The sequence below is a fragment of the Arvicola amphibius genome, chromosome 3 (assembly GCF_903992535.2).
Source record: "Arvicola amphibius chromosome 3, mArvAmp1.2, whole genome shotgun sequence".
In the NCBI taxonomy this organism is placed as follows: Eukaryota; Metazoa; Chordata; class Mammalia; order Rodentia; family Cricetidae; genus Arvicola; species Arvicola amphibius.
The window spans coordinates 151,702,268-151,721,447 of record NC_052049.1 but is presented as its reverse complement, the minus strand read 5'-3'; the positions used below and the strand labels follow the sequence as shown (position 1 = coordinate 151,721,447).

General features: G+C 39.2%; 1 protein-coding gene across 4 annotated transcripts in view; it reads right to left on the bottom strand.

Annotated features, from left to right (window-relative positions):
* The window catches only part of Ttk (TTK protein kinase), a 42,668-nt gene extending 23,700 nt beyond the window's left edge, over positions 1-18,968 (bottom strand). The window contains exons 1-11 of one of the 4 annotated variants that reach the window (XM_038324273.1): positions 18,886-18,968; positions 17,634-17,787; positions 13,513-13,726; positions 13,100-13,206; positions 9,077-9,220; positions 8,561-8,675; positions 8,292-8,364; positions 8,105-8,199; positions 6,996-7,083; positions 5,520-5,640; positions 458-588 (exon numbers count right to left, since the gene is read on the bottom strand). In XM_038324273.1, the coding sequence (XP_038180201.1) occupies positions 458-588; positions 5,520-5,640; positions 6,996-7,083; positions 8,105-8,199; positions 8,292-8,364; positions 8,561-8,675; positions 9,077-9,220; positions 13,100-13,206; positions 13,513-13,726; positions 17,634-17,787 (1,242 nt within the window). In that variant the 5' untranslated portion in view covers positions 18,886-18,968. Of the gene's footprint in view, positions 1-457; positions 589-5,519; positions 5,641-6,995; positions 7,084-8,104; positions 8,200-8,291; positions 8,365-8,560; positions 8,676-9,076; positions 9,221-13,099; positions 13,207-13,512; positions 13,727-15,966; positions 16,008-17,633; positions 17,877-18,342; positions 18,462-18,885 lie in introns of those variants that run through there. The other 3 variants (XM_038324275.1, XM_038324276.1, XM_038324277.1) reach the window with 3 other exon arrangements.
* Positions 18,969-19,180: the final 212 nt, after the last annotated feature.

Below are 19,180 nucleotides of genomic sequence, written 5' to 3'. Positions count from 1 at the left end.
CTAGCTTTCATGAAAACCTGCATGTAGGGGGCTAGAGAGATGGCTCAGAGGATAACAGCACTGGCTACTCTTCCAGAGGTCCTGAGTTCAATTCCTAGCAACCACATGGTGGTTCACAACCATCTGTAATGAGATCTGTCACCCTCTCCTGGCGTGCAAGCATGTGTGGAGGCAGAATGTTGTAAACATAAATAAATAAATCTTAAAAAAAATACCTGCATTTACAGGCACATACCCACACATACAAAAAACTAACAAAGCTACAAGTCTATTAGTAAACTGACAAAACCAGAACTTATCCTGACATGTACCCTTACTGAACGTATAGGTGTACAGTATTCTGAAAAAAATAACATCTTGTAAATAAGCGATTCCACTAAATATGGCATAAACACTTCAAGACGCAACACCCAACATTGCCATCAAGCTTCTGACAGGTATTAAGAGAACACATTACCTCCTTCTGAGTCTTAGGGGTAACATCCGGAATGTGCCACTGGTTCTGGCTCAAACCCTCAGACTTTCTTGTGGACCGCCATGGTTTGTGCTTTCTTTCTGCAATCTCTGGTTCTTGACGTACTTTAGTTTCTGAAATTTTATTGTTATTAAAAATCAGTATTCGATGAAAAAATAATTGAGGCCAGGCATGGTGGCATCGGCCTGTAGTTTCAGCTCTCAGGAGGCTACGGTGGGAAAGATCACTTGAACCAGGGTGTCTGATGTAGGCCCATATTTCTACATGGTGTGACAGCCAAGTTCTCGGGCCACAGTTGGTATCCAAAGCAATCACACCCTCTAGACAGGCTGTCGCTACCTAACAAGGGCTCAGGATGTACTGCTCCTTCTCTTTCCAACCTAGTGACCAAGTTCTGCTACCCCTGGAAAGAGAATGTCAATGAACTTCCACCTTAGTATACTTAGGGGAATAAAAGGTGTTTGAAAAATAACCGCAGATGATCCTCAGGAATGAATGAAGCCTGAGACTCCCTTCTGTGTGAACTGTGTCTCAATTATTTCCACTCCTCCACGCAGGTCCAGAGAGGGAAAAGTAGTTTATGTTGGGGTGTCAGACCCCTACAGTTTGAAACCACCTAGGGCAGTACAGCAAGACCCCATCTCAAAATAAAACAAAATAAACCCCAAATATATAAGTAAGTGCAAGCAATAAGAAGGTGATATAAACTATGCTTCATTTTCATTCTGGGAAAAAACAAAAACAAAAAAAAAAAAAAACAAGAAGAAAGGGGGAAGGGAGAAAAGAAGGGGTCAGGTTTACAAAAACTGCAAGTCAGTAACTTCCCTAAATAGTTTTGAAAGTTTAATTGGAAGCCATACCAGATTTAAGTGTTTCTGCTTTTTAATAAATAAATTAAAATTTTTAAGTGTGGATATTAAAGTCTTACTAATAAAGAAAAACTAACAAACTACTGTTCTTAGACCTCCATTTTAATACAGATTTTATTTTACTAGCTTCTAATTGACTGTCTTAAAGGCCTAAAAACAAAAATGCCAATAACATATTCACAATTCAATGAATACCAAAATTCTAAACTCTAAGCAAAATATTAACAATTAATGAATGACCTAATAAATTATATCAAAATATAATTCATTCCTAAATGCTGCTTGCTAAACACCTCCCCCAAAAAAATCAGTGTACCTTGCTATAATCAAAAAGAAACATGACTAACTCAACAAAAGGTCCTTTAATAAAATCAATGTTGAACCACACACAGACACAAAAATATTAATAATCTACATTTAAAATAAAGCTTACAGAATTAGATAATAAACAATAAAAATCTGTAACAGCTATAATTTCAAGAGTTAAAATACTAAAAACGTCCCCTTACAATAGAGAGACAAAAAATTTATCTCTCCTAGCAATAATAACTCTGGTCCTCTTAGATGCTGCAAAATAACCAAGAAAATGAAAAGGATCAGAAAAAAAAGTTACTTATTTTCAAAGATGATTGTGTACCTACAAAACCCCACAAACTGAGCACTGACACATGCCTATAATTTCAGCCCTTAGTAAGTGGAGGCAGGAGAATTATGAGTTTGAAGCTACACAGCCTAGCATGAGACTCTGTCTCAGAAAAGAACAAAAGAAACAAACAAGTATAAATACAAGACTCCTATAGAATACATAGGAAAATTATTAGACTTGTTCAGTGAATGTAGAAATGTCAATATATCTATGTTAAAAAGCAATTAATTCTGTATACCAACAATAAAAGTTGAACACAAAAACTGCAAAGCAAAAGCTATCAGCTATCCTAGGGGGTAGGTTCACCACAGCATGTACCAGAGCACTCGGGAACACAGCTTCTCTCAGTGCAGTAAGTGAACAAAAACAAGCCAGTCTAGTGGGCCGAAAAGCTGATGAAGGAAGAGGACAATAGATCTCTAATAGCTTTACAGGTTCAACTGCTTCTCAATCAAACTTCCATTTTTCAAAGGATGGGTACTAATGCATAACTCCTAGTATTTTCATGGAAATTCAAAATGCTAATAAGAACTGAAACAATCCTAAAGAAAACAACGAAAACATACACACTAGCACTAACAGACAACAAGACTCACTATAATAAAGACAAAGTAACTATGAAACAAAGGCAAAAAATCCCAAAACACACACCAACATATAATCACCTAAATTTCCAGACAGAGAAGAGAGGGTATTCAAAATGGCTCTTGGTCAAACTGACATTTGTATGAGAAAAATCAAGAACAAATCTTTACACTTTATCTTATACATATGCTTTAATGTTCATATTAAATTCAAGCAAAATTGAATCAAATATGAAAGATAAAATGATTACCTAAGATCTGTAAATATGTTTATGATACTGCATAGACCTTGTTTAAAATAAAAGAAAGTACAAGAACAAAGACTGGTATGCATAGAAATTCAGAATTCCATTTCATCAAATTAGCTACCAAATGAGCAGGCCTATTTGATAAAGATGATTTTTCCCAATGGTATCAAAAGACAAGAAAATATGAAATATAGATTCAAACAAAGAGCAAGGCTAGAAATCCGTTCCCAATCAACTCAAGGCAAAGAGTCAGAAAACTGCTCTAAGGATGGAGCACTGCTCGGGACAGAGGCTCTCCTGGGTACCATGACTCCAAAACGGCAGATGTCACCCGACAGATGGAGAGAACCCCAGCTGCTTCTGTCTATAAAATTACATGTGCAAAAATAGCTGTGGAATCTCCCCATTACTGTGCATTTTCATGTAATTTGTACATGTAACCTCATGACTACATCTCAATGTGATGGGCAAGTATATCTGTGGATAGTCAGGAAGATGACTTTTCTTTAACCTATATAATTCTGATGAACAGAAATATACTAGGATACGCTTCATAACTAGATCTATTGTTCCACCAGGACTGTAAGACACTTAGAAGTCTGTTTTGTTTCATTACCCAGACTAACACGAGAAAACAACAGTTTCTCCCCAGTCTAAGACAAGCTACATATATTTAGCTGATTTAATACCTCAGAACAATTTCAAACTAGACTGTCTCTGTAAACAGATTGTAAGTTAAACACTTTACAGATATGCACAAGGACAGAATAACAGGTGTCTACAGGTTATTAGCACAAATCAACCTAAAATACTATGCCAATTTCTCTCACCAAGCCTGGCTGATAAAGGACCCACTCCCTGCACAAATTCCTAAGCAGCTTGTCTTACTGGGCACTATGCCCCTGGTCTCAGATCACAGCCTCTGCATCAGGAACCTTGAAGCTGAGTGTTGCCATGGTTACTAACTTCCCTCAGATGCAGCTTTTGTAGCCTTTCATATTGAAAGAAGTTTGCTGTTGAATGTGTGTCTATATGAGCTGTGTGAACAAAGGAGCTAGGGAAGAATCAGAATGAGAAAACTGGAACTGAAGGAGAACTGGAAAGAATAAAGTGCTTGACCCTCAGATTGTGGATGTGAGTCTTTTCCTTCAGATAGATAGGAAATTTTTCTAAATCCCTGCTGCTCTGAAAGCATTCTTTTCTGCAATCCTGGGTGCAGCCCAGGGAGCTGGTCTCACAGGCTACAGTACCCGTGACACTGGATTTCCGTATTAAAAACCATGAAAGCACCAGGCAAACATCAGGGCAAGTCCTACTTGTCTTCAAAGTCCCTCCTCAGCTCTACGACAAGTGGAGAGGAAAACACTGAAACCTCTGACTGGATTCTGGGCTTCCCATGAACATTAACATATTATCCTCAGCTCTTACCACAGCTTCAGAAAAGCATTAGAACTCACTCACCTGGCAAGCCTGCTCCTCCCCTGAGAGCAGCTGCTTACTTTGGAGTGTAAGCATGCCACTCAAGTTACCTAGTCTTACTGCCCACTCTATCCATCTGTCTTCAATTCAGCCTCACTGAACAGCCCTGTTTAGGTTCTGTTTGCCTAACCTATTCTCCCTCTATCTGAGCTCTATTACCGTGAGCTGCCACTTATATGCTAGTGGGGTTTCAAATTTCGTCTCTTTCATATATTCTTCCATATTTTCCCTAATTGAAACTAGGTTCCTAAAATTCTTTCTCCTAAATTCTCATAGCATTTTACTTGCATCTCTCCTAAAATCTGTACATTTTATTCACATTATGCATCACCTATTCTACATATACCCCATAACTGATTTGATATTTTGTGACTCCATTCCTAAAATTATTGGATCCCTACAACACTTATTACAACATCTACATAGTGGAAAATCAAAGTATGATTTAAAATAAAAATGAGATTGGGCTGTGATATAGAAGTTGCTTTTATGTCCTTTGATAAAAATAGCAGCCAAATCAACTAAAAGAAATAACTAAGTTATTTTATTTCTATTATATTGTCCCTCCTCTCTTTATTTTATGCACCCTCTAGACAAATAGCTTCCTCCCCTATAGGATTCAATACTATTCATGTACTCTGTAAAAAAATTAAAATGGAAAATAAAGGAAGACAGAGTTTTGTACCACAAATAGGTAGTTAATCTCTTTTCTCAAGCTATGTGCACTCATGTGTGTATGACATGTGCACACTTGGGTATGTGTGAACACATGCAAATCTGAAAACAACTTCAGGTACCAGTTCTTGCCTTCCATTTTGTTAGATACAGGGTCTCTTCTTGTTATTAGAATAGATGGCCCATGAGTTGCTGGGGATTCTCCTGTCCCTGCCTTCCATCTTACCATAGGACTACTGAAGTTACAGATCTATACTACCAAATTCAGCTTTATGTGGGTTCTGGAGATCTGAATTCAGTCCTCATGCATACATGGCAAACACTTTACCCACAGAGCCATCTCCCCAATCTATGTGTTTTATTCTTTGATACTTCCAAACATATATAGAATGAATCATTTTCATGCTATGGTTACCTTCTCTTATCTTTCTTTCTCCCCAGCTGAAAGCCTTTTTATTCCCAACAAGTCCCCCTTTGACTTTCATGTCCCTCTTTTGTAACAGCCCACTGAGTTTAATCAAGGTTGCTTACATAAGAACTTACCTTCCAATTTTGTTAGAAGACTTGATTCAGTTTTACTCTTCAAGATTACTAAATCAGAAATAAGCTCAGAACTTTTTTCATTGGACACCAGAGAGTCTTTGAAATGGACACTTTGAATGGGCTACACAAAAAGCACAGAAAGATTTCAAGTAAGATAACAATATTATAAATAACATTACTTCTAATTTATCCTACTGTTCAATATAATAAAGCTTTATCTAAGTGAAATGACTGAAAAACTTTATCTCATTTGATATTTGAGTAGGCTCACAAACTCAGAAAATATTAATTTTCTCAATTACTGATTAAACATCAGAACAGACATAACCATTAACTTGGTTAATTTGCTTTTTCAGTGGACATATTAATATTACTTAATTATTACACTATATTTCACCCAACAAAGAAAGGGTTAGAAGGTTTATATCCACCATAGAATAAGTCTGATAGGGGGCTGGAGAGATGGCTCAGAGGTTAAGAGCATTGCCTGCTCTTCCAAAGGTCCTGAGTTCAATTCCCAGCAACCACATGGTGGCTCACAACCATCTGTAATGAGGTCTGGTGCCCTCTTCTGGCCAGCAGGAATACACACTGACAGAATATTGTATACATAATAAATAAATAAATATTAAAAAAAAAAGAATAAGTCTGATAACAAGAGAAAACATAATTATCTTGTTTACATTACTATTTATTTAGTTTGTGTTTACGGGTTGTACAGTGCTGGGAAATGAGCCCAGAGCCCACATACAGCAGCGAAGTCTCTACCACACAGCCAAACCCCTGCTCTGATTTTACTGTATCACTAAGGAACAGCACTAATAAAAATTAGTACTTGCATAACCTCAAGACAGTAGTTATTATAAATTCAGAGAATTATCTTTTTATATAATTAAGTACCATTCCCTAAAAATAGAGAAAATTAATATTTCAAAGCATAAGACTATTAAAACTTGTAATGTAGAAAACTTATACCACAATGCCAGGGATTTAAGTCAAGTATGCTAAGAATATTAAAACCCCTAGAAATCACTGTATCTGAACTAGTCACTTCTTTGTAAAGTTAACGAAGGTGGGGCAGGGAAGAATAACTTTGATACTTATGCTCTCACCTCTGTACCAACATGGGCTCTGATTTTAAAGATGCTTTGAGTCATAAGATAAAACATAGTAATAAACAAAACCTGGTGAATAGCTCCATGTTGATTCCTAGACCCAGGCCAACTAATCCACTTAAACATATGCCTAATTAGTGTACCTCATAGTTCTTCTAAAGGATGGTTGACACTTGCTCTAACAACTTAATGTTTGATAGACAGTCCAGGACTTGTGTGTCACCTCCCAGGGTGGTCTCAAACCTCCTGTGGCTTCACCAATACAGTGGAGATAGATAAACACTAGATCCTTTCCCTAAAGAAAGCTTTATAACTTTTAGACCTGGAACCTTTACTCCACATTCACTTAAAACTGAAATACCTTTAAAGTTCTCAATTCACAGGAATCATTTCCACTTGGTTTGGATCCAGGAATAATTGAATCTCGGGAATCTGATCCGGATATCTTTCTATTACCCATAAAAAAATGGATTTTAACAGTTAACTTGAAATTGTTTCATCATTTGAAAATTGGTTTTAAATACACATATTTGATACTACACACTTTGAATTGGAACATCTGTTTAAGAGGTATCTTTAAGAGTGACATAATTCTAAAACAAAGGTGACTATGCTTAAAAATTAGGCGCTGGGCAATGACAAAATTGATGAAGAGATAGGTGATTGCCAACGTCTTCATTACCTAAGAAGTCACAGCTGGAGTTCAGATAAGAATGTGGGAAAGGAAAAGTACGTAGGTGAGGCTTTTCAGACTGCACACAGATCAAGGATAAGAACACACAGTGAGCTGCCATGTGGACCTCTATAATCTGGCATACAGTCTTCTGTAAAAAGTATCAAAACCTGGCTGAATAAAACTTGAGGGATGTATTAAAAAAAAATACATTTTCAGAGTGGGAGAAAATGGTTCAACTAGGTATTTGAAATGGAGGAGTAAGATAAACTAAAAGGGATATGTACCTTAAATGCAGGTACCCTTTTAACTATCACCATTTACTCAAAGTCTAAATATAACAAGACTTCAGTTATTGAAGGTACCAACTAAAATAGTTGTTTCTCAATCTTACTAGCACCTACCACACATTCAGCATATTCACATTTCTTATATGGGAGCAAACACTAAAGCTCAGAGTAGGGGAGTATACCACATGCCATGAACGACGTTTCATTCCTGAAGATGGAGTCTTACGATGTTGCCCAGGGTAACCCTCGACCTCTTGATTTAAAAGATTCCCCTGGCTCAGCCACCCTGCTAGCTGGGGTTACAGGTCTGCACCACTGTACTCAGCAGCCAATTAACTTATCCTATTTCTTTTTTGATTCTGAGCATTACTAGGGCCCTAGGCTCAAGTAATCCCTAGAAATACAAAGAAAAATAAACTAACCATAATCACTACTACTCAGAAAAAAAATATTCTGACATCAGTCTTTAAATAAAAACAAAATTTAAAAATCCAAACTCAAACATACCTTTTTGAAAAATTTGGTACAGCTGAACCATCTGTCTTCACATGATAATCTGGGCTATTCAGAAGGTTAACCGGGACTCTTCCAAAGGGACATGACTAGAAAAGATTTGAGAGATTAAGAAACCAATGGATCCACACAAAGAATTCACTAACCATCGCCTTCCTCAAATAGACCAAAAATGACTTACCAGTTTAGCTTTGTTAGTTTGTTTTAAGGGATTTCGATGACTTATTTCTGCATCTTGTGGAGGTATGTTCTCTCTGAATAGAAAGAAAATAGCTATGATTTTTCAGAGACTATTATGAATATGTATCCTCATTTTACTGCTAAACATAGTTACTACACTTGCTTGAAATATATATATATATATATGGATATATATAAATAATATATATCCATATGTATATATGGATATATAAAAGATAACCATGTAAAGAGCTGAATTCATCTTCTTACCCATATAAAATCCTGGCTATAGCAGGCTGTCCTCTGGAATCACAACTGATGTTCCTATTCTGTAGATTTCCAAGGGAACTGGAGAATGATTCTTGGGCAGTTAGTACTGTAGATGCTGTACAAATTTCACAATTATGATTAAATTTACAAAAAAGTAATCTTATCAACAGAAAAATTTTAAAAGACAACTTATAATAGGTAAGAGCCTCAGGCAAGGTATGGAAGCACAACAATGACATCAATATGTTCTTTTACATGGCTTTATCCCCAGGGTAAAAGTATATCCTTTACTTCTAAATAAGTACAACTTTCTTACTTAGACCAAGTCATTTTAAAGGAGTTACCAACACAAGTTTATGCAGGAAGGATCTTTGTTTCTGAATATCTTACCTCTTATACACCTACAATCTAACTTTAGGTTTTAAGTACTATAGCTAAACTATTTTTTTTGTCATTTTTAAAGTATCCAGAATCCTAATTTTACTCCAGCAAACCATAGTACACACTGACAGTCACCTGATAAACTCTTCTTGTCCTCCTCTGAAAGTAGCTGCTTTTTCTGGAGGTGCAAGTTGCGTATGGCAATCTCCAGCATCTGCAGCGGCACTGCTCCGCTTTCTACAGCTTTATGAAGAAGCTGTTCGCTTTTTTTAAGATTGCCTAGGAGAGGAAAAAATGACTGATTTTGATGCAGCACTTTTCACCCTCCATCTCCAGCTTCTTATTTATTCATTAGTGCCCGGGGGGAAGCAGACTCACTCACACTATTACACAGGCAAACAAATAAACAACTTCTCACTTCTCATACATATACTCAATTCCTCCATACCAATTCCTGTCCATCACTGAAACACCATTTAGAAGTTTAATAAATTAACACAAAACACCAAACCCAACTACAGCAATTAGAAACATCTCAACCATTCTATGTAGTACAGCAGTACTAGTAACAATCATTTGTTGTAACAAACTATTCATTGTAACATTTAGTCATCAAGACTAAAAATTTGCTAAAGCCTCTTCTTTACTTAGAAAGAAGGGCAAAGGGTTAACATCCGCTGTTAGACTAATCTACACACAACTGCCAAAATACAAAATAACCAAAAAAGATTACATACAACTATAGAGATTACCAAATTTTCTTTCAAATGCAAATGTATCCCTAATATTTGGTAAATATTCAATGTGTACATCATGTATCACACAGGATATTATCAACAATAATGGAACCCATGGGCTATAGTGCTATGAATGTGGCCCTTAGGGTATAGAGAATATCAAGTAGGGAAAACACTTCATATATCACTATTGGAAAAGACTTTCTGAAAGGAGTCCCAGTTCTTGGAGAAATGAGGCCAAACTGGCAAATGAGACCTCATGACATTAAAAAGTTTCCATACAACAAAGGAGATAATTAATCAAAGTAAAGAAACCACCTGTAACATGGGAATCTTTGCCAGCTATGTATCTAATAGAAGTCTAATATCCAGAATACAAAAAGAACTTAAAAAAAACTAAGCAATAAGAAAACAACTCAAACAATAAATAAGCTAATGAAAAGAAAGACAGTCGTAAAGGAAGAAACAGAAGTGGCCAATAAATACATGAACGTGTTCAACTTCACTAGTCACCAGACAAACGCAAATCAAAACTGAATCAAGAATCCATCTTATTCCAGTTCCAACGGGAGTATGTGAGTAATTAAGAATACAAACCATGAATGTAGGTACAGAAGTGGACAAAAAAAATTCTTATATACCACTGATGGGAATGTAAATTAGCCCAATCGTTGTGGACATCAGTACCAAGGTTTATCAGAACACTAGAAACAGACCTAACTAACAGGCCTAAACATGGCCCAACTAGTTCCTGGGTATTTACTTACTCAAAGGACATATAACAGAAAACAGACTTCACAGCGGTGTTTGCTGCAGCAGTCTAGGCAAGGCTGGAGATGTGGCTCCGCATTTAACACTTGTTCTCACAGAGAACCAGGGTTTGGTCTACAGCACTGACATGGTAGCCCACAACCATCTAGAACTCCAGTTTCAGGGGACCCGATGCCTTCCTCAGACTTCTATGGGTTGCAGGTATATATATGGTTCAAGAACATACAAGCAGGCAAAACACTCATACACATAAAACAGAAAACTAGTCATAACAGTTAAGCCATGAAATCAAGATGGGTATTTAACAGAGAAATGGATGACAAAAATGTGGTGTATATACACAATGAAATTGTTTTCAGCCAAAGGAAGAATGATGTTACGACTTTTGCAGATGCAAAAAATGGATGCAACTAGAGACAATCATATTAAGCAAACCAAGCTAATCTTAGCTAAATATCATTTTTTTCCTTTTATGGCCGTAGATTTTTATACAGTAAAATAAAATCACACACACACACGCACACACACACGTACACACACACACACACACAAATAGAAGTAAACCTGACTGGGGCAACAAAGGTGATTAAAGAGGGAGAGGGAGAGAAAAAGGCAGGTGGAGAGAACTGGGTAGGGAAGATGCGCTCAGCATATAACATATGCCCTACAAAAAACTTTAAATGATTAAATCCTTATGTTTATTGAGAAATGTGAAAAAATGCATGTAACTGAGAACTTTAGTAAACCTAAAGACTTAGAGAAGCACCAATAATTTAAGACCTTATTAACTCAAGTCAAAAAGTCATGAGAACCTCTGGAAAAATGCTGGGATGCCCTTCCCTTCTAAAGGCAGACAGCAATCTGGGCTCAGGTCCTGGGAAGTGCATAGCTCCAGCAGCCTGTCTATCCACCCTGCTCAAAGCAATCACAATTTTGACCTGGCGGCTTCTGCTGTACTACAGGGATTTAGTTTTGTGTTTATTTACAGACAGCTCAGTTTATTCGTTCTCTGTTACAGTTACCACTGAAAACCCACTGGGTCTTAAAGGCCTGACCAAACCTACCATAAAAAGCAAGGAGATATCAGTTTCTCTAGGAGGAAAATGTGTGTTTTATAAATACACAGTACACTACAGATTTTATTACTAGAACTTGGGAAACCCCTCGGTAAACTGAGGATTTCCAAACCATGTCTGAGTTGTTCAACGTTTTTTTTCCACCTCAAACCTGGGGAGCAGTTTGCCTTGAACAAACCTTACTTTAGTCACATTAGGTATAGCCAAAGATCCCCAGAATATGAGGGGAAAAATACTATGGAATAGCCAGCTTAAAAATGTCTCAGGGATGCCCCCTACCAGCTGCAACAGTTGGGAGGGCAGGCTTTACACCTCAAGTGAGCAGCACAATAGAGTTAACGCTATTGGCAGAGGCATGGGCGAGCTAGTCCCCAAGTTGTGAGGAGGAGCTGTCAGTTATGTGGTGGCATGGGTGGGAGAGAGATGCCCTCCCCTCTTCTGTCCATCAATGCCTGAGGCAGGTGGGAGAGCTGACCTTGAGGTCATAAGAGAGGGAGTGCTAGCCCTGCCCCTCCTCTGCTGCAGCACTCAGGATAGTGGCCCCTATTACCAACACAATAGAGCTGGACATGAGGACAGAAAAGCAGGAAAACAAGCCCAGTCCATGGCTCATTGCTGCAAGGGGTGAACTTGCAGGAACAATGCAGGAGAGTTCACCCTGGTGGAGAGAGGACAAGGGAGGGCTGACCAACACTGCAACTACCCAGGCCTAGAACCAGGGTTATGGGTTGGTCCACCCCAATATCCACCCGATCTGTGATCTGCTGGAGCAAGGGAAGAGACAGATCCTGTAGACCCAAAGGTGCAGGATCTCCATGATACAGGGTAACAGCAGGATCACCAACAGGGGTTCCAGTGAGGGTCCAGCACCTGAAATTAGAGGCCTCAAGCTAAAGATTCTTTGCAATGAACACTTGCAGGTGAAGATATACGGATAAAAGAGTTTACTGCGTGACTGTGTCACACTTCAGCTTCCATGATGAGATTCCCCCCTTTCTTTTTTCGCTTAAATTTTATGGGGGGGGGGGTGCTGCAAGAGCAGAGGGCAGATACTCAGGGATGGGAAATGAACAGGATCAAGACGCATGATGTGAAAGACACAAAGAATAAAAAGTTAAAAAAGATTATAATTTTTAATAAGCTTATAAAATGTCTCACAGAAAAGATGCCTTGGCCTTATAACAAAAGGCAGACTATGAAGAATCACGTAAGCTGGAGAAGTGTTCCTGCAGTGGGTACTAGTGAGATCCACCAGGTCAATGGTAGAGCATTATCTTAACACACCCTCCAGGGCTGTGACACACACTAGACAAGTTTATCTAAGTTCCAGTATTTGTATTTTACAAATACTCAGTGAGAAAGCTTTCCTTCAGATGTCTGTTTATTTCCACAGACCTTTCCTTGTGAGCAGAGAGCACACTCTACTTATGCCACAAAGCACTCCCGTTCCACGTGTTCATCTGCTCAACTGCAGTATTTCCGCTTTAATTTTTCACTTCAAATCTATGATTCAACACTAATGTACAGTAGGACATGCTTTCACTAAAAGTGTACACGTGACACTTTCAGATTACCTTGAGATAGTTCAAACTGTGCAAAAGACACATGCACAAAAGCAAACTTCTTGCAGTTTTCTCTGGCCATTTGAAAGTAGTCATGAGCATCGTCAGGTTCTTGAATACTACAACAAAACATACCCAAATTTAAAAAATCAAAAGGACATAGTTACCTACACTTGATAACTTCTCTCCTTTCAAAGACATGGATTACTGTTTATGCAAAAATAAAAAAACCTAGGTGACATTTGTGCACTGTTTTAGGAACTTTCTAAACTCTGCAACTTTGAAAAATCTATATCCACAGGAAAACATTTATATTAAAACAAAATTATTGGGTTAAAAAACACAAATTACAAGTTTTTACCTTCTCTCTTTGTAATGTAGTACATATATAGCTGGTTAAGTGTAGTTTCAAAGCTAAAACTTACGCTTTTAATTCGGCAAGTCTGACTTGGATTCGAGCAAAGCTCTCGTTCTGGCCATATTTATCTGGAGGAAGGGCTTCAATTGCTTGACTATAGCGACCGATCAACTTATTTAAAAAAGCATCATTTAGCGGCACACTGCTCTTCTCTAGTTTCAGCAAGAAATTCAACCAGTTCTCTGGGGTGTTCTCCACCATCATAATTTGGTTAACCGTTTCTGTATTATATGAATAAAGAGAAAAAAATTACAACAGAGAAACAAATAAACAGCAAGCAAATTACAGTGACCTCCAAATTATAGTTAAGCATTTACAATACTGTCAATGTATATAAGCACCTTGTAATATTACTATTTTAATTCATGATTTTATTTATTTTTAAAATAATTTATTTTGGGTGTATGGGTGTTTTGCTTACATGTATGTCTGTGCACCACGTGCATGCATGGTGCTCTGGGAAGCCAGGGGTCTTGAGATATCTTTTTAGGATTGTCTAAGCTGTAATTATAAACTTAAAAACAGAGACAGTTGTGAACTGCAGGATGGGTGAACTTGGGTCCTCTGCCAGTACTCTAATCACTGAGCCATCGCTCCAGGTCATATCTCACTATTTTCAACTGTAAGAATTCACGCTGAAAAATTCTCTATCAATCATCTAATTCACGTTTCAGAAGTATGAGCCTCTGGCTGGGCACAACCTTTCCTGGGTAATAGTAATAATAATAGCCAACATTAGTTCCATGTACCTCAAACTTACTTAAACTACAACCAGAGAAGCAAGGGATCAAGAGCATTAAGGCTTTCTTCTTCTTCTTCTTCTTCCAAGTTTCCTACACTTCTCTTAAACGCCCTGCCAATTTCCTGGTCTCACCAATCCATGCCTTCAGATCCTACAGGGCTTCTTGTGGGCATTAGTTTTCTTGCTGTGAAATCTCATCCTACATAGAACAGCAAGAAGAAACTTCAAGCGGTGGGCATTAGTTTTCTTGCTGTGAAATCTCATCCTACATAGAACAGCAAGAAGAAACTTCAAGCGAGGCATGGTGATGCACACTTTTCATCCCAGAGCTGGGGAGGCAGAGGTAAGAGGATCTCTGTGAGTTTTGAGATCAGTCTGGTCTACACAGCCTTATCAGAATGGCTATAGGTAGACTGTCTCAAAATAAATAAACCAAAACCACAACAAGAAAATCAGACAATCTTGTTTTGTTTTTATAGCAGAGTTTTATATAGCCCAGGGTGGTGTACAACTCAATACTTAGCTGAGGGTGACCTTGTACCTCTGATCCTCTCTCTACCTTCTGGGTGTTGAGTTTCAAGGCATTCAACAACCAAGTCTGTCCTGCCTGGTGTACACAGTCCTGGGTTAAACCCGCCAAGCATAATTTTCACTTGGTAACGCACTTATTCAGTGCTGACTCGTTTTTTGTTTGTTTGTTTGTTTGTTTTTAAAGAAACTTAACTACCAATCTCCTAATTAGGGTATTTTAGTGGTTAATAAGTACTTTTAAATTATAGTTTCCCAAAGAAGCTGTCACTCCATATGCAGACAAAACGACTCTTCTTGCTTTCTGCCAGAACATCTTACTCTGGACTTTGCTTTCTCACTCTGAATTTAATGTGGCCGAATCCTAACTTAATTTCTCAGTTTATCTTCTACTAGTTTACTAAAAGCTACTTTGTGAAATACCTAAAAAAATGCATTTTGTCATTTGTGATCGGGAGATAGACTCCCAAGCCCTCTGGGCACCAACCAGGCTCTCTACTGAACAGAGAGTGCTTCCAAATCTGCAATACCCTTTCACCTGAGAAATTTTTAAGCAACCACCAGGAATGCAAGAACATGAAAAAGGCATACAAATTGAACACTTATTGACAATAACATAAATCAACCTATTTCAAAATAATTTTGTCACACATAATTTTACCATTTATCAAGAATGAAAGCAAAGCCGGGCAGTGGTCGTGCATGCCTTTAATCCCACCACTTGGGAGGCAGAGACAAGTGGATTTCTATGAGTTCGAGGCCAGTCTGGTCAACAGAGTGAGTTCCAAGACAGGCTCCAAAGCTACAGAGAAACCCTTTTTCAAAAAACAAAACAAAGAATGAAGGCAAACCTACGTCCTAATAAGACGGATGCATTTATTTATTTTTAACGCAAAAAAATGAAATCTTGGCTGGATATTTGAAATTGGAGGGCAAGGAACATCTCAAGTGTTCTCCAGACTGATCGGTATTTGATTTTATTATCATCAATGCTGAGACTGCCACTTATAAATATATAGTACAAAATGGAAGAAATACATTCATGGCAATTTTAAAAACTCTTGGAAATTCTGTTCTAATCCTAAGCATAAATTAACAATTTTTTAATGAAATTTAAGTCAGCAAACCCGCAACTTTAAAATCAAGCATTCTAAAACATATTACAATCCAAAGATAATGGTAATTTCATACCCATGAGGAAGTGGGAAAATGTTAAAAGTTTTGCTGTTCATCATTAAACTACTGAATTTCTGTAAGAGCAAGAAACTTCATGTGCACAGTTAAAACATGCAATCATCTCAAATCTGAGCCAAGGTACTGCAGACAGTGTTTACCAGCACCGAGTGGTAGGACACTGTGCACAGTGCAAAGTACACTCACTGTGCACTTGGAACCGAGGCTACAGGGCAGCTGAGCAATGCAACATGGGCACATAGAGGCAGAAGCACCTTGGATTTATCGTACATTTGCCTTTGAATTAAATTTCAATTACCAAGCATTCAGACATTGTTGCCAATTTTTCCTGACCCACCATTCACATAGTTACTGAAGCTCTAACCCACAGTTTAAAATGATGGAACACAGAGCATCTCTGTCTTATCCTGTGAATATCCATATGCTGGCCACTCAAATGACATCAACCATTTGAAAAATAAAAAAAAAATCAGCTTGTGAGACTAATGCTTCTTACAAAGCTAGTGCATTACGCACTCAGCTGTCGTCTCCCAGTGCGTGCCAACTTCATACCAGGCTTCATTCTAAGCACTGGACAGAGCAACAGACTGGAAAAACAGCACTCTAGTGGAGAACAGTGTAGAAGGAATGGCAAGCTCCTCCATCAGAACAGAAAGACATCTAAACATACAGATAAATTACACATGAAATGAATTTGGGCTGTATAAATAGCACAAGGGGACACACTCCCATCTCAGTAGGTAACTGAAACAGGCACATTAGGGAAGGCTACGCAAGCGGGCGTTTAGAAGTAGGAAGAGGTAAAAGTGACACCTGTTTGGGACTAAAGGGACCTCTGGCTCTATAAGGGCTAACAGAGGAAAGGGGGTGGTGAAGCCACAAGACCAATAGGAGGACCCTTCAAATCCAGTGTTTGGTGTTAAGATTAAATATAACTTTAGGAGACTGGAGAGATGTCTCAGGAGTTAAGAGGACCTGTTGCTCCTGCAGAAGAGCCAGGTTCCATTCCCAGCACCCATATGGTGGCTCACAATCACCCATAACTCCAGTTCCAGGGGATCCATACCCTCTTCTAACCTTCAAGAGCACCAAGCATGAAAGTGGTATACACACCTATGTGCCAGTAACACATTCACACATAAATCAAAAAAAAAAGACTTTTCAATATAACTTCAGTAAAATTCATGAGCCTTCCTCAGCCCATTAAAAAAAAAAGGAGCAGATAAACAAAAACAAACAGAAAACCCTGCACGTGTAAGGCGAGCAGGCAGATTAGCCAACACAGCCAGCTGGCAGGAGCAGAAGAGGTCAGAAAACTACTGCTGAGTACACTAATAAATGATGCTTTTGTGGTTGTTGTTTTGAGTTTTTGATGCAGGGCCTTACTGTATTTCTCCCGGTGGCCATAAACTTGAGATCTTGCTGCCTCAGATCCCCAAGTGCTGGGATGACAGGTATAAGGTACCCTACCATGCCCATGTTGCCCCCCCCCCCCCCCGCCTCTCTCTAGACAGCAGAAAGGTTTGTAATGTTTATCAACAAAAAAGATAAAGTATGAAGTACAGTCTAATGGATAGCCATAAATTTCTGAAGAAAAAAAAAAACTATGTTAGGCAACAGTGGTTGATCTCTTTGTTTGTTTTTTAAAGAAAAGAAAAACTCACCTGTAGGATCAGCACAGATTTTATTCGAGCTCAGCTCATCAGTAAGGTCTTCATTTATCTTATTTTTAATATCTCTTACTTTGTTCATTATAGAATCAATTGTCAACTTCCTGCCATCTAATTCTTCAGCCTCCATTTCTAAACTGTAATTCATCTTCCAGAACGAAGAAAACAAAACATTAATTTTGTAAACATATCTAAATGTAATTGTTATTAAGTGATAGTGGAGCACCAAAATCAAACCAAAACCAAACAAAACACACAAAGACATGGGTTTATAATTTACCAGAAAACTTTCAACAAGCCAAACACATCTATTCTTCCCAATACACTATCAGTGACAGCACACTGCATGTATCTGGAAGACAAATGCTGGCCATGAGTTTTGTGTGTTTGAGTCAAGATGTCCAGTAGCCTAGGATGGCTTTGATCGGTCTACATGCCTGCGGCTGGTCTTAACTCATCTTCTTTCACCTCCCAGGTGCTAGGATTAATACACACACCACCGTGCCCTGTGAATGCCCTTAAAACTTCATTTCACTGAAGGTCTTCCTTTCACTTTTTTTTTCCCCAGAATTATTTTCTCGGGACGTCTATAGATTTCATCATTACAAGCAAGAGAAAGGAGGTGTTCTCTTGAATACTGGGAGTGATAGAGGAGACGTAAGGAACCCGTCAGGTACTGAGAATAAGTTGCCCCTTTGGTTACCTACTCTGCCTGAGTATTCACCGACATTGAGAGTACAAAGCAAGAAGAAAAGCCATCCTTCCGCTGACTGACTTTGAACACTTCTGTCCCTGACAAAACTGTGATTTGCGCCTTTGCAATTCTAACCCAAGGATTAAGGTAGTGTCGCAGCACTGGGCAGATGCCCGGTCTTTCAGCGCCAAGATGTTTTTAACTGGTTAGCAGTCTTTCTTCCTGTCGCGCCCATTACCGATTCTCCACAACGCAGTAACTCAAGCCCACGGCAGAAATGAGGCGAGAAAGGCAGCAAGGGGCCCCCCACCTCCTCCCAGCTCCCAGGTCCCAGATAGCAGAGACAGGTTCTGAGGGGTGCGCAGCCAGTCCCGCCTGCTTCCCACCCACTTCCGGGCCCCGCTTCCCACTCCAGCCCCGGGTCCTGCAGCTCGCACCACCGCCCTGCGCTCCTGCCCGGCCGGCCCGGGTCCCCAGCGCCCGCCGCCATCACCTCCCCGCAGCCTCCCGCTGGCTGCAGCCGCTCCGCAATGCCCGTTCCGCTGCACTCACCTCCGGAGGCCGAGCAAGGACGCAAACAGCAGAGCCCCAACTCCTCTCCGGAGCCACGTTTGAATTTCACCGCTGACTTCGACGCCACCTCCTATTGGTTACGGCTCATCACGTGGCAACGCCGGTCGTGATTGGTTCCGTGCGCCGCGCCGCCTCCTGCGTGGAGGCCGGGCGCACCCACCTGCAAACGTCCCGGGGAATTATCCCGGTCTGCCGGGGCTGGCCGTTCGCATCCTCTCACCTCCGGCATGGGTCCATCGGCCTGGAGTCAGGGTCTTTGGCTTTGGTGCTCCCC